This window comes from Diadema setosum, chromosome 4 (assembly GCF_964275005.1).
Source record: "Diadema setosum chromosome 4, eeDiaSeto1, whole genome shotgun sequence".
Lineage (NCBI taxonomy): Eukaryota > Metazoa > Echinodermata > Echinoidea > Diadematoida > Diadematidae > Diadema > Diadema setosum.
Window position 1 is genome coordinate 11191985 of NC_092688.1, and position 16049 is coordinate 11208033.

Here is a 16049-nt window from a genome sequence, read left to right on the forward strand (position 1 = left end):
GGACACACACTTTTCTTCCCCTTTCTGCGCACACACACAAACACACATTTTGTGTATATATGTGTTATGTAATATAATACATTTATAAAGTATTTCATATAATCCCGGCATATTTATGTCTCTCTCTCTACAAGATAAAGAGATCGTTTCAAGAATAGCCGTTTTGCTATCTTTAAAACAAGTTCGGGAATAATTCTCGCTATTCATACAACTGTCGTTGCGTTGCATGCAGCTACCCATCATACCAAACTAGGGTATAGGCACTGTAAGTTTCACTCAATATAGTCTTGTTAAACATTTTCCTATATGATAGAAACTTGTGTTGAAAACTTAAATCAAGTTCAACGTCTTATGAAATACAGAAATATTCAATGTTTGGCATACAAAGATATCAACATGTTTCACTTGAATTGCCAAACAGGGGACGATTTTTTTTTTTCGGGGGGGGGGGGTTCCAAACTTTATAGTCACACTATAGTTTTACCCCTCAAAAATGAAAACGTTTTGTAAATCTAGTAAAATGCGAAAACAAATGAATCTCTCTAAATAAAAAAAAAAACCATATCAATTCTCTAAAAGGAACAATTTTGTACTGAATTATCTAAACATAACTAACAAGCTCTTTTCATGCTGCCATTTCTTTTATTTATTTTATCCTTGTTTATTGCGTTTATCATGTAATTCCATGTATAAGCGGAAGGCACTGCGTAGTAGTTAGTAATATTTGCGACACCCAGATTATAAAAAGGTATACACTCATTGAACGTCACGGTGTCTGATTTCATTTTGACAATTTGTCCGTATCGATTGCCATCATTCAAAAGAATATATAAGTTGCAGCTGATTTCAAACTATTGCATAAATGTGTAATCGTAGATTATAATCGTATATAGATTGTTTTATTTTACATGACCAAATCCCGATTTCTCTTAGATTGCCTCGTTCGTGTTTTGTCTTGTCCCCTGTAAGTAGACCTACATGTGGTCCCTGTTGTTGTGAGCTGTACCTGTCGCTGATTATTCTGTAATACCTTGCTCAATTGATATCTAATTTTTTTTTTTTCAGTGACTCAGTTTTCTTAATTTGTTTGTATGGAGTTCGTCCTCGAAAGGTCGATGGCATATTGCATTTCTCTTCAGTACTCTCAATTTCATTCTGAGTTACACAATTTGAATGTTTATGTACACTAAATATGTCAATGATTGCTTTTTTCTGTACATAATGCTCTACTTTGCAATCTCACATTGATTCAATATTTTATGAGAAGTGGAAAATAAACTTGAAACTTGAAACAAGTTTGTCATAGATACTTTGATGTGTTTTTTTTTTGTCTTTCCCTTTACCATTTATATTACTCACACTTATCATGAGTTATTTCGTTGAAACTAATGATATTAATGTACTTGCCGCTTTTCTGTCAATTTGATAACATTCTTCGTATGCATATTGCTACTCCTCCCTAACCGTTTGGAGTGACCGAAATGAATGAAATGAAATGAAATCGATAAAATGATTAAGTGGACAAGAATGTTATTGAACTTGGGTGTTCTCTCCCTCTCTTTCATACTCCCCCCCCCCCCTCTCTCTCTCTCATCTCTAATCTCTAATCTATAATCTATAATCTATTATCTGTAATCTATTTTACACCCTCTCTCTTTTCGGATATCTGCAACACTATACTTTCACTTCGTCTCCGCGAGGAAGGATGAGGGTTTCTAGTTTGTTTGTTTGTTCGTTTGTTGTTCTTTTCGTTGTTGTTGTTCTTTGTTTCTTCAATTGTTTACTCGATTCACTCGTTTCCCTGTTCATTGTGTGAATGGTCCAATTAATGAGAGCAATGACAATACACAACTGACAGGAAGAATCAAACCAATTTCACGTTTTATTATGTTCTATTATTTCCATGTGAAGTTAATAATTATTGTTTACGAATGATACGACATGTTGTGCATAACGTCAGAAGGGAAATCATGGTCATAATCATTGGTAATAATGTTATGCCAGACACGTGGTAGTTTTATGGTCTCATGCACTTTGAATCTATCAAGTCTGTGTATTTTTCGATGCAAATGCTTAAAAAGCAGTCATGCATCATGCAGTGAGCTCAGAGCAGCGAGTGCATGGACTCTCATTTTTTTATGTGATTAGAGTACACCAGAATGTGAGAAAATACTACAAAAGGAATAAAAGAAATACCAGGATCAAATATATTGCAGTCATGTTACACATCGGTGCCTAATATGAATTATGAATTGATCTCGTTACAAAAATAAGTGGTTACACTCCAACTCGGTTTGGATATGTTGTTGCATATAATTATTTCAAGGTATCTGCAATATTGTTATGCATATAGGATTGTGTCTTAGACCCCTGTCCCTAATATAGGATGCCTTCCCGTGTGTACTTACATTGTTAATTGGCTTAGTGTTTTTATGTTGTCATGGGAGCCACCGTAATGAAGTGTGTCTCACAAACTATTATGCAAGCTTTCAGAAATCTTCCAAAACTTCCGAACTGTTTCCTCACAACCACACTCCTCGCTTATGTGTTAAGTTTCCTCATTGGTTGATGTCGTCGGAACGTCGTGGTTCGAGCCGTGAAAGGACTTCGTTGATTGGTAGTTTGAAACTGACGTCATCAAGGCGGCCTGCAGCTCTGCCTTTCGAAGTGAGCGCTGTATCTTCGTCGAGCGGGATTCGGTATTTGACGGTGACCTGCAAAATGAAAAACGTAAAAGTAATGATAGTAGGGCAAAGTAGTAGTACTGTAGTACAGTGTAGTAGTAGTAGTAGTAGTAGTAGTAGTAGTAGTAGTAGTAGAAGTAGCAAAGTAGAAGTAGTACAGTCAAATCTGTCTCCAGCGGCCACCCAAGGGAGACGGAAAAAGTAGCCGTTGTAGACAGGTGGCCTCTAACAAATAGACAGGGTCTTTTCCATCAATTTTCTATTGGCGGGAATTGAGATCACTGGTCGTTTACGGTAGGTGTCCGCTATAGACAGTTGGTAGCTATGGCAGGTTTGACCACCGTAGTAGTAGCAGCAGTTGTTGTTGTAGTAGTAGTTGTTGTTGTAGTAGTAGTTGTTGTTGTTGTAGTCGTTGTAGTAGTAGTAGTAGTAGTAGTAGTAGTAGTAGTAGTAGTAGTAGTAGTAGCAGTATAGTAGTATAGTAGTATAGTAGTTTTGGTAGTAGTATAGTAGTAGCATCTACGTTAATAACAGCAATGATTTAATAATACTACTGTGGTAATAATGGAATCTGTTGCAGTAATATATTCAAATGAAGTGCCGTAGCGCGCTCATGATGTGATTGTGGTGGTGATGATGATGATGATGATTAAAATGTATATTTTATCGGTATGCTAAACTCTGAACTATGATAATCTCTCTTCCTTAAAAGGTGAATATGTTCGTTATGCCACCTCCCTGTTATAACGCGTATCACGATTCCTTGTCAGTACATCATCCTAGGCAAAGAGAATTATGGGGGCTGGTGTGAAGAGCTGTGAAGAGTCAGAACGTACCCTGGATAATGATGTCATGATTTACTTACGAGACGACAGTGTCAGTGAATGCCGGCCGCTGCCTCTCGGAGGTCAACAAACTTTTGAGTTCGCCCAGATCTGCGCAGAGTTCGTCGATAGTCATGCGATCTGAATCTCGGAATGACTCCAGTTTACAGATCTCTCTTCTGAGGCCATGAATCTACGGAAAACGGAACAAACACGGAAAAACCACACACTGAAAACAAAGTGTTGCCCTATTTACCCTACCCCCTCTAATGCGTGATTTGCTCTCGTAAATACGTGTCACCCTCTGCTTACAATCACGCATGGAGATAATATGAACAACTTGGTGACACATGAATATAGAAATATATTATATGTCTCTCTGTATTCTCCTCCGCACTCTTCCTTGTTACCTTTTGTTCGGCATATGATGTCATTTCTTCTACTTCTCTCTTTCTATTCTCCCCCTTCCACCACTCCACCCCCCCCCCCCTTCTCTGAGCGTTTCACGATACTAGGCCCCTTAAAGGACAAGTCCACGTTCATATACATAAGGATTGAGAGAGTGCAGCAATATTAGTAGAACACATCAGTGAAAGTTTGAGGAAAATTGGACAATCCGTTCAAAAGTTACGAATATTTTAAGTATCTGCGCAGTCACTGCTGGAAGAGAAGACTACTACAGTGTATGATGTCACATGCATACAACTATATAAGGAAAATAAAAAGAGAATTTCACAAAACTTTACTTTTTGAATAAAGTGCACATTTCTTCGACTTGATACTGACATATGTTAAGGGTAATATTATTCCCCCTGCTTTCTGAAAGAGAGAAGTCCAGTGTTCTTTTGTTATGCGAGAAAAATGGAAATATGTTGAATTTTCTTTATTCTTTCTTTATATAGTTGTACTCATGTGACATCACAAGCTATAGTAGTCTTTTCATCCAGCCGTGACTGAGCAGAAACTTCAAAAATTCATAACTTAATGGATTGTCAGATTTTGCTCAAACTCTCACTGATGTGTTCTACTCATATTGCTGCATTCACTCAACCCACATGTCTATGAAGGTGAACTTGTCCTTTAATCACTCATGTAAACTGATTATAGAGATATATCATGATATATGTCTCTATCTATCTATCTATCTATCTATCTATCTATCTATCTATCTATCTATCTATCTATCTATCTACCTACCTATCTATTGATCGATTGATCTATTTACCAATATATCTATCTATCCCTCGATCTATCTATTTACTTATTTATTCATCTATCTCTCCTTCTGCTCATTCTTCGTACGTACCTCTCTCTGGTCGTCAGAGGCGTTAACCGCCTCGACTGGCCGAGCCTTGATGAGGTCCTCCAGCTTCGCCAGCCGCCGATGGACTTCACTGCTATAATGGGAGATGATAACAATGGATGCAAACAGAAAAACATCTGTACCTAAACTCTGTTCACAGAAATATACGTCTTCATTATCGCATATTTCTATGTAATGTATACATATTTCTATGTAATGATATACGTATGCATGATAATATATGTAATGCAATCTATATACATACGTATTTCTATGTAATAAAGTCGAATTAACGACTTTATTACACTGCTGCATTGTTCAAATATGATTCTTAATAATAATAATTGTTTTTGGATATAAACTCCAAATTTTATTGTCCAAGAATGGAAATTCATTTTGCCCAATTGATCGTGGGCCCGGCAGCCACTGAGCAGCGCCAGATCGACGTTGCTCTAACCTTTTCAACTGTTGAACGGCAAACAAGGTAGCAGCAACTCCCATCTTTTAACGTCTTTTGGTATGACGCGGCCGGGGTTTGAACCCACGACCTCCCGATTGTGAGGGCAGCCGCTCTACTCACTGAGCCAACACATCGTTATATTGGGCTTATTATATCTCGCTTGAATATTACTATGATAATCAGGGGAATTGTTCTTTTTTCCAAACATCTCGTAGCAAGTGACATAAAATTAACAAATACAATATGACGAGGTCATGGACATAACTTCTAAGACTAAAATGACAATGAAAACGAAAATATGTCATCATAGTCATTGTTGTATCAACCATATTGAAAACGTCGACCGAGGAAGATGGTAATGATGCTGCTACTGATGATGATGATGATGATGATGATGATGATGATGATGATGATGACTGATGACAATCACATCTCCGTAGGAAACGGATTAATTGCACAATTGTTTATGACATCATGAGATCATCACAATAGGCGTTTCCCACATTCACGTAGGAAACAAAATTGATATGTAATAAAATGTACCTAAAATTTGACTCGCTCCTCTGCTCTTCCTGCCGTGCACTCGCCCGTGACCTGGCCTCACACATCTCGTCATCATGTCTAGCGAAAGGAGTTGCAAGAAAGATTCAATCGTGATATCTAAGGACTTAACTATAATATCATGTCACGATCAGAAAATAATCAGACGGGCCCTTCCAGCATTCACTGTCCAAAATACCTTCACACAAAGTCAAAAGTATCGAGCTTTTTGATAGTTGCAAATGTCATGACGATAGCTTTTATTAGTCTCATGTACTAATAAAACAAATTGTGCTAAAAATGTTCAAAATATGATATAACATTTTGAATGTGATATAATTTCATTAACAGATAAGAATTCTCCACTGCAACAGTAATATTTTACTGTTTCCTATTCCAGCGTGCACATCATAAATCATATGGTCAATATCATTTGTATGTTGCTTTTCAATGATGAATTACTTACTCATCATAATTCCTGCTCACATTCTATCTAAAAAGCCAAGAGATGGGGGAGTACCTTAATCAAAGACACACATACGCATGCGCCAAAACAGAAGCACACGCACATACAAACACTCTGACACATAAGCAGTGATTGACAAAGAATAAGCTTTAGATTATGTAGTGACATTCTCTGCTTTTTCGTGAAAGAATGTGATCGCTCAAAAGATTTTTAAAATTTTAATCTATCAATGCTTCATCTAAAATCCAAAGATGTGGCTGCAGAAGGTTTGAACGGCATAATTACCGTTGTTGGAGAATAACGCGTAACTGTTTCTCGGTTTGCAATTTGTGCTTGGCGTCGTCAAGACGACGGGTCAGATCCCAGACTATCTGCTCCTTATCGTAGAGGGCGGCTTGAAGACGACTGCATTCAGCCTTCTGGTTTTCCAGAAAATCACTAACAAGGAATAACAGATTGTTTACATAGAGAATGCAGTACGAGGGCATACGGAAAATATGTAATGCCATCATTTGCGCAATTACAATGTCGATTCACATTTTACCATTCTAGTTTATGTACATGTTCTGGCACAATGATCAAGTAAAATCTCTGTTGCACAAAATAAGATGTTCGATAATTTCATAACACAGGAGCAAACCAGCTACCATCACATTCAATCAGAGGTCTTTCTCAAAGCTTCATATTTGATAGCCTTTTCAAATGCGAAGTTATCACTGCTAACTTATTGCTTCGCATCAAAACAAAAAACAAAAAAACTGATGTGAGCAAAACGGCAACTTTTAATTTCATGACTAAGATAAAGGGGTTTTTCCATTCAAAGTATGTATGTTTGTCACAGGGAGTGGAAGGAGTATTGTGGGGCCATGATAATAGTTATCTAGCTTGCACACAGACTTGCCACTGTCATAGAAGATTCGGTAAAATGTGATAAATCTGAAATTCTACAACTTTTTTATTCATACATCTGATTTTGATTAAACCCAGCTTTTCGGGGAATTCATTTCCTCGATTTTACCCCGACCGTTATAGAATCATTTTGAAGACGATTGGCGTTGAACTCTAAGGCCATTAATTCTCACCACTTAACTTGTAAATCGATGTTGAGTCGACAGTTTATGACTTTGATGGACCGTATTTCGCTCTCAGCTGCAACTCTAAAGAAGATAATGAATTAAACGTGTTAACAGTTCTAATTGTTCTTTCGTCACTACGGAGAATCGAGCACGGTATCTATTCATAGAACCGCATCATGATTAACCGGAGAGAAGAAAAAATACCCCTAAGTTCATTTTCTTTTTTCGTGAAATCCTGATAGATTTTCATTGCAAAACAATGACATATCGGGTATAACAGATGTCCCCTACTTCCTGAATTAGTCCAAATGTACAAGAGGAAAAGTTCCTGAACACTAGATCACGCAGGCCCATCCTGTCAGGAACAATGTACAGTAATTTGATAGCAATTAATCTATGTAATATATAGATATTCATTCTCGCTACTAAGGCTATTATTGTAATTGTTTTGCTCTTGCTTCTGACAATGTCTGAGTTGATATTGCTGGAAATATTTCAGAACTATTGCTCATTTCTATGCAAGTTTTACCGAACAGCACTCACAGTTTGTTTGTAAGGCTTTTAATTTCTGTGTCATCTCTTGGTTGAGAGGTGTTTGTCGTCTCGCAGCAAACAGAATGTTCTCTGGCCTGTAAATTAAAGAAAATAAAACATCACAAAAACGACAGTTTGCGACTTGCAATTCAAGAATGTATGGTAGTAATAGTTCATAACTATGTTGACGCCATGAAAACAACACTTAGCGACTGAACCTTGTTAAGTGCATCACTATTCTGCCGTCTAGATGAGTCAAACCTTGTTGACAACATTTTTCTAACGTCTCATCATCGTTTGACGATCAGCCAAAATGAGGTTTTGTACTTAAACCCCGACAATGACACTGGAAACTACAACGCATGGGATGTCAAGGTTACTCCCAAGAAGTGGTGTTGCGAGAGAGATGACACATCCGAACTTAGTATGTTAAAGGTCCTATTTACCTTTGGGAACAGTGATTTGGAATTTTTTCAGGATATGACATTTAATGCCTGTGTAGGTCTGTTGTATCACAAAACATCGTATCATATAAAATTTTCGCGATAAAGCCAAAAATATATCTATATATCTGTATTTTTCTCGATAAACCGGAACTGTAGACGGTTTAGTCCAGGAACGTTTTTATCATAACTATTGTTCACATTTTGTATATTTGACAGGTACTTAACATCAATTTTACCGATTCAAATTTTGACAGTGGTTGATGCCATCCCTAACTCACATTTTAGAACCATTTTAAAGCACTAATGCTGTTTTTGTTTGTTTTTTTTATCTGCAAAATGGTAAATTATGCCTTTAAGAAAAAATGGTACACAGGCAAGAGGGTACCTCTTCTCCGTTTGTTTTGAAGATCGCCTGCAGGAGTTCGATTTGAGTATCCTTGGCCTGGCAGACCGCAGTGAGCCGCGTGTTCTCTTGGCTCAGCTCGTTCCGACTCGATTCGGCTAGACTCAGGGCATCCGTCATCCCCTTCAGTCTCCTGCATTGCTGCTTCTGGACCTTCTTTGCTTTCATCTGGAAATAGGTGCGTCACAAAATGATAATGATAGTAAGAATTATAATAATGCTAATGACAACAATAATAGTAATAATGATGATAATAATTATATTAATTTTATTATTATTATTATTATTATTATTATTATTATTATTATTATTATTATTATTATTAACATATTAACAGGTCCACAGTAATAGATGCTAAAACCTCTTTAAAAACAAGCAAACAAACAAAAAAAAACCAAGAAAATCTTGCCACGACTGCGCTTGTATCTACATATGGGCATTTCCATAGCCTACATAGTTGAAGAAAAAAAAAAATCTTGAATAAAATCAAATGAAAATAATCTACATTCTACTACAGTAATCGTTTGTACCTTTGTTAGTGTGTATTTTTTTTGCGAAAATGATGTGTCAAAGGATTCATAGGAAAAAATATATGACAAATGTTATCAGAAATAAGAAAATTATGTCTTAAATCGCATATTCCGGCATGAACAGTATTCGAATGAACAGATATGAGCTCATCTTGTCATCCCCAGTGTAAGAGATAGATGTGTATTAGATCTCAAACTTCGGGTACTGGATTTAAACGAGGCGCAGTTTGAGTCTTGCTTTGTATGTTTTAAGTGTATGGATGGGCGTGACTCTTGTATTCTTACATTCTGCGCGAATGAATACCGGCAGTATAAGCCTCGAGACTATCAAACCGTGCTATTCTTACTCAATCCGTACATAGAAAACCCGGCTTGCATTATCCATTGTCCACACTGGTCAATATTTTGAACCTCAAACCTTGATCATACTTACTTAGGAATACTTGGTGTTCAAAGTTCCTTTTCATCAACGGGTAAGGGATACTTACAAATGTATTGAAACTGCCATCACTATTCACAACCTATTGTATAGAGAATCACTCGAACTCTGGGTTGTGGTTTCGAGGGGGTTATGTCTTATTTAGTAGTTATCGTGGGCACTTGATCCGGACAATAAGGGGTTTGGTCTTCAGACGCAAGTCTTTGTCATATCACCCTACATAATGGGATTGTTCTCTAAGACTTGACTGTCCTCTCCGCATTTTAGCAAAGCTGCTGGAAAGAAGAGACTAGGCTATTCGTGCTGTTGGACACTGTATTCTCTAAATTTTAGAGAAAGCGGCTGGCAAGAAAGACTAGAATACTCGGGATCATTCATGCAGAACACCCAGAAGTCAATAAAAGAGATGCAACCCCCGGATGGTCGGGCGGAATTCTCCCTGCTGGTCGCCGTGAGTGGACGTGCGGTACAAGCCCCTCACGCCACTGTGGACACACCCATCACAGGAACGACAAGAAGATCAACAGCAGCAACAACAACACACACACAGACAGACACACCACCAACCCCACCACAACCACCGCCCTCACGCACAGCAACCCCAAGCCAAGCAACCTCATACATCACCACCACAATCAAGAAGCAAATTGCAAAACTGTATACAGAAGAGGGACAAGAAAAACATCAATAGCACCAACAAGCACAGCAGACACTCTATACCGCTGGTTATTTCACCTTTCATACATTAACTGTACATTTGGAGTATAGTGTGTAGGTGCCAAATCAAATATTGAAATGTGCTGAATCTTATTCTGGATAATGCACTCTTGAAAACATCAATAGCACCAACAAGCACAGCAGACACTCTATACCGCTGGTTATTTCACCTTTCATACATTAACTGTACATTTGGAGTATAGTGTGTAGGTGCCAAATCAAATATTGAAAGGTGCTGAATCTTATTCTGGATAATGCACTCTTGCATCCTTTTACATATAATTATTCAAGATGGCCTCCAAAACGGCCACCAAAAACGTGTAAATGCCCATATGTTTTCACAATAAATGGTGAAAATTGTAAAAATGTTATGGTTTACCAAAATGGCTGCCATAATCAGAAATTTCTTTTTATTATCTATCTTATATCTATATAGATATATAATCAGAAATTTCTTTCTATTATCTATCTTCAAATAACCAAAAGTATAGAAATCTTAATAATGTATGTCTCAATAATGGTGTTTATAACCCTTAGAAAGGGGAACGGCTTATTTTTTTTTTTTAATAAGCCCGCCACCTTAGGCCAAAGAGATGTAAACATTGTTTTAAAACGATTATTCTACTAATAGATGGCAGGCAGGATATTTGTTGGGATACCACTTGGTATTAACTTTACAGCACTTGAAAACACACTATGAGGCTTCCAACTAAATTTCTGCCCCCCCCCCCCCCCCCCCCCGCTAAAACGCTGATAACGTTTACATTCTTGGTTCTATATGAAGGCCATTGCTTACCAGCTCGGTTCTCTTTTGCTTCAATTCTCTCGCCACGTCCTTCATATTCTCGACGTCGTCTTGATGCGACTTCGTCTCCTCCCTGATCGTCTTGTTTGCGGCTTCGAGCTCGTGGACGAGGTGTTCGTTCTCCTCGCAGAGAACGTGGTGGTTGTCGTTCAGCTGGTTCAATTTGCAGCGGCTGTCCGTCAGGCTCTCGCGAAGCTGCACCAAAGGGAATGGTAAAGATGAAACGGAGTCAACTTTCTCGTTCCTGTTTTTAAGCATCAGAATATGATGCCTCGTGTCAGGGAGGGGAGATGAGAACCTCTCTACTCATTTGCAGGGTCCACATTAGCCTTTTGCAAAGGCAGCTCGCTATGATTTCATCACATGCACACAGAGAGCAATGGACTCGCACACACAGCGCGCGACCGGTGAGCTGGCTCGCTCCCATCCGATCGCTGTGCGCGCGCGAGTCTACCGCCCGCCGTATGCGAGTCTATTGCGAGCCGCCTTTGCAAAAGGCTAGGTCCACATTGGACATTGAAGATAATGTTGTAAGGGCTAACCGACGAATCTTAGAGTTATCAGCTGTTACATCGGGGTATTGACTATGAGTGTGGTTTGCTCACGAAATTAGTCAAAGGAAGCAATCATCCTCTTCTTGGAAGGACTTTACATACCAACTCATTGTTTTCACAAGAACTGTTGACCGTTGAGACTTCTTGATTGACCGCATCCTTATTTTGCTTCCGTTTATTGCAGGGGACTTGAAATATTTGAAACGTATGGTCATACTCTATGCGGATCAAGGATAATACCGAGTATCATACCTCAACGCTTGTTTCTATCATACAGTCACACCCGCACACAGCGACCACTCGGGGCAAGAAAAAACATGATACAGTGAACTCCCACTATAACGAAGTCCTCAGTACTGGCTGTTTTCTTTCCATTATATCGAAATTTCGTTATGGGCGAATATTAAGTATATAAAGAATAATAGGTGATGATTTGGGAAATCCAAATCTTTACTTCGTTGTAACGAGAATTTCGTTACAACTGTGTTCGTTATAACGGGAGCGCACTGTAATAATAAAGTTAGAATAATTCTAAATAATCAAATACACAGGTATCCACTGTAGATAGGCGGGCAGCCACCTTGAATCAACACAAGTTATCTATGAGAGACGTCACGCGCATGTCTCCCGTACGCTAGTGCAAGGGGTATGTATATGTATGTTAGGCACGCAATAGCTAGTAATAATATGTTCCCATCTACCCAAGATAAGGCCTAGCTCTTTATCTTAAAACATTGCTCTTCCGGAGGGCTATTACCGAAGCGTTATCAAGATCCCCACCCATACCAGTACCACTGACTCAAAAGGGAAGTTGCGTGTTTAAGGGTGTACTCCGCCAGGCAGGATTCGAACCAGCGGACCACAGTACGTGTTTCCATACCTGCGATATATCTCTTAGCAGCGAAGATACGCGGTTGTTCTGCGCTTCCTGCAGCAGTATCTGGCTGAACTGTGGGTGTTGCTGTGGCTGCTCCTGTTGCAGTTGTTGTGGCTGTTGCCCCTGTTGCTGGTCACGTTGTGTCACCTGCTGCTGGGGATGAGAATTTGGCGGGGTCTCTCCTTCCTGCGTCCTCGGTGCTGCCGAAACTGTACTAGATGCCCTGTTGTCCTCAGTCTCTCGCGAGCTGTTGAGCGTGGCAAAATAACATTGATAATGCTAATGACACATATAAGGATACTGTGAGGACAACATCAAGCTCACGTGTAACTGCTTTGAATAAACTCACCTTTAAGGTTTGCTTATTGGGGTTTTTTCCCCCAGTGTTAGGACGGCGGAAGGATTACTAGTAGCTGAATAGTTGCAAAGCCGGACCGTAGTCCCTTTACTACTCGCTGTCTCTGAATCGACACAGGAATAAACTGCCGTGCACTAATATCAACCTTTAAGACCGAACACTACTTCAGCATTATGTAGTAACGCTATTTATCAACTGTTTGCAATTTTCACCACAAAAAAAAAAACACACACACACCTCACATCCTTGATATCTAAGACAATCCAGATTCATATGAAGGAGGATGTCCACAAAGAATCTGATATAATAGCTTCTATCTGTATAATAGCTGTTCTTATTTTCTGTTCTGAATAGTTACGAATAACAGTACATGTCTCCACCTACGAACTCTGACGCAAAAAGCGGTAAAAGATGTAATAAGACGTCTATTCGTGGAGGATTTGTTGTTGTTGTGATTTAGATTTCTGCTTACGCTATCTCTTTCTTCAGTTTAGTCATTCTCTTCTTCTTGAGTTCTATGGTCTTCAGAAGTTTCTCGATTCTTTCTTCGCTCTCACGCAGTCTCTGCTCCAGCTCGCTCGTGCACTTGCTGGCCCGTTCCTGTTCGGCCCTCACGGTGTCCTGATGAACCTGACGTTCACTCTCCAGCTGTCTTTTCAAAACTTCGACCTCGGAATGGAAGTCGGCTCGCTGTGCTTGGACTTGTTTCATCTCTGACAATGATGAGATAGCAAGTTAAGAACAAAATCGTTGTTTGTTTTCTGAGCGTACATCACAGCGGATATGAAACTCTCGACTGAGAGGATTTTTGCACTCACTAACATGAAAAACTTCCTCCGGCTGTTCGCCCATCAGTATGTACCGAGTAAACTATACAAATAATTGTCAGCCGCAAATTACCGAAGCCACATCGTATCATGGAATTGTATCAAAAGTTTGATAGTTGTCAAGTTATTGTAATAACGGGAGGTAAATTTGATTACAGGAGAATCAGTTTGTTTTCAGAGGGAATGAAGAGTTTCTTTTACATCATAGCGTCTGTATTATGAACGCTCACCATTTTCCAAATGTTGGTTCTGCTCCGTCAGTGCCCCAACCCGATTCGATTCGCTCTTCAGACCTTCTGAGAGCTGAGCAAGATCCGTCTCTAGGCAACGGATGCGGTCGGCTTGCTCCTTCTTGGTATCTTCGGAATTTTGGTGAAGTGTCTGCATACCATACAGCGTGGAAATGCCATATAGTGATAAATGTTATTTATCAAATAACCCGTTTACGGAAATGTTTCTGAATTGACCGTAAAATATCTACAGAACCTATCGGGGTTATCAGTACGCAATGGGTTGACGAAAATTTCTTGGCAAACCGAAGAGAGTCCTCCTTATTTCTTATCGTCTAGTGGATTGCGCATCGCGCTCTTAGTCTGAAGGTCTAGCCTTCAAGCCCTGCAATGGCACCTGTGTTCTGGAGCAATTAAGACACGTTTATTTACGGCCTTCCTCCCTACCTAACGTTAGATAATTTGGCAGCCGGGTAGGAAACCTCCCGAGGAAGTGGAGAAAGCGCACTGTACCTGCGAGTTTACGATTCCATTAATTGCAATTGTCAACTTGTAATTATTTCCGTTTTCTTTGTAAAGGAATCATGATTAATTGGCGCATCTATCTGTCATCGTGAAACCCCTTTCACATTATCATGTAAAGATAATCATATTACATTAATTTGATGATATTAATTAACGTAGTAGAATTGAATATATACATGATATATGAGTGCATACTTGAGGCATATCAAGAATATATGAATATCCGCTGCATTTTGTCCCACACAAAATTAATTTGTGAGAAAATATAAATAAATCATAGTAAAACAGGAAGGAAAACAGTAAGACGTATCAAGCCTACCTTAAGGAGTTGATAACTATTCATCTCACAGGAAAGGCGCAAATGTAAGTCATTGACTTCTTTAACGAGCTCCTCGTTCTTGACTTGACTCTGTCTCATTGATTCCTGCAGCTCGTTTCTTTCCTTCTCCAATGCTTCAATCTATAAGATACAGCAAATGAATAGTAGTGAGAGCCGCGCACTTATTTAGTTGTTAGTTAGGTGTTTGTTTATTTTAAATGAGAATCAAACTTTTCCAACTTACTGAACAACATTCTTATGAACAGTTTGAAGTTTCAAGAGGTAATATCATTACAATGTAAATGACAAAAGAAGTATAGTACAGTAATTATTCTACCTAAAAGAAGGCTGTAGTTACTGAAAACGTGAAAATATCATTTGAAAATGTTGCTGCTCATTTCCTTTTGTTTGTTTTTGGTTTTTTTTTCTTGTTTTGTTTTGGCGTAAAACCTCTGTGATAAATCACAACGAAATACACCTGATACTGCCAGCAACCTTGCAGTGTTCGCATTATCTCTGAGAGAGAGAGACCCTTTTAACGTAAACGTGTAAGTCTGGCATATGCTCTAAAAAAAAAAATCAAACAAACAAGGAAAGAGAACTTTTTCAGTCAAAGTTGTTACTCTGCGACTCTCGATCGTTCTCTAGTTCAATGTTATAACCTGTTGTATGGCCACATTGCGTTCGTTACTGATCACGGTGTTCTCTGCCGCCGTCTTGTTGCAATCGCTTTCCAGGTGAGAGATATCGGCGGTGATCGATCGCAGCTCGTCGTCTCTTTCTGCCAGTCGTCTGCTCAGGTCTTGGGTGTGGTCCGAGGATTGACGGAGCTGGGATAAAACCTGGTCCAAATGACTCGAGGCCGCCGACAGCTCGCTATGTTTCTGATCCAGCTATACAAGGGCAAAATAAACATCGAGTTGTATGTTTTGTTGTTTTGTTTGTTTGTTTTGTTGAGGGTGATTTCTATTCTTTCTTTTGCTGAGACTATACATAGCATGACTAGTTAGTAACGTTACGAACTTTCCCACCAGGCTGTTCAGCCACTGGCGAGCAGCAGGCATAACCTTAATCTAACGGCAATGTAGCACCATCGACAGAAAAACCGACAGATCCTTGCTCAAAGATGTCA

At 39.0% G+C, this 16049-nt stretch overlaps 1 protein-coding gene across 1 annotated transcript; it reads right to left on the minus strand.

Annotated features, from left to right (window-relative positions):
• Positions 1 to 1864: 1864 nt before the first annotated feature.
• LOC140226864 (uncharacterized) lies at positions 1865 to 15031 on the minus strand. The gene is made up of 13 exons (XM_072307294.1): positions 14918 to 15031; positions 14074 to 14224; positions 13489 to 13729; positions 12662 to 12905; positions 11219 to 11422; positions 8719 to 8904; positions 7897 to 7982; positions 7360 to 7434; positions 6563 to 6715; positions 5815 to 5892; positions 4815 to 4905; positions 3550 to 3701; positions 1865 to 2714 (listed from the first exon to the last, which is right to left on the minus strand). Exons 1-13 carry the CDS (start codon positions 15014 to 15016, stop codon positions 2549 to 2551), a joined length of 1926 nt encoding a protein of 641 aa, XP_072163395.1. The 5' UTR covers positions 15017 to 15031; the 3' UTR covers positions 1865 to 2548.
• Positions 15032 to 16049: the final 1018 nt, after the last annotated feature.

What these genes read in the sequence shown, in the direction of transcription:
- LOC140226864 (XM_072307294.1), bottom strand. Translation starts at nt 15,016, where the DNA reads ATGAGACAGAGTCAAGTCAAGAACGAGGAGCTCGTTAAAGAAGTCAAT. An exon ending in ATCGATTTACAAGTTAAGTG is followed by an intron (nt 6,716 to 7,359) that starts GTGAGAATTAAT and finishes ATTCCTTGTTAG; the next exon opens with TGATTTTCTGGAAAACCAGA. An exon ending in AGGAGCGAGTCAAATTTTAG is followed by an intron (nt 4,906 to 5,814) that starts GTACATTTTATT and finishes CTCCCATTATAG; the next exon opens with CAGTGAAGTCCATCGGCGGC.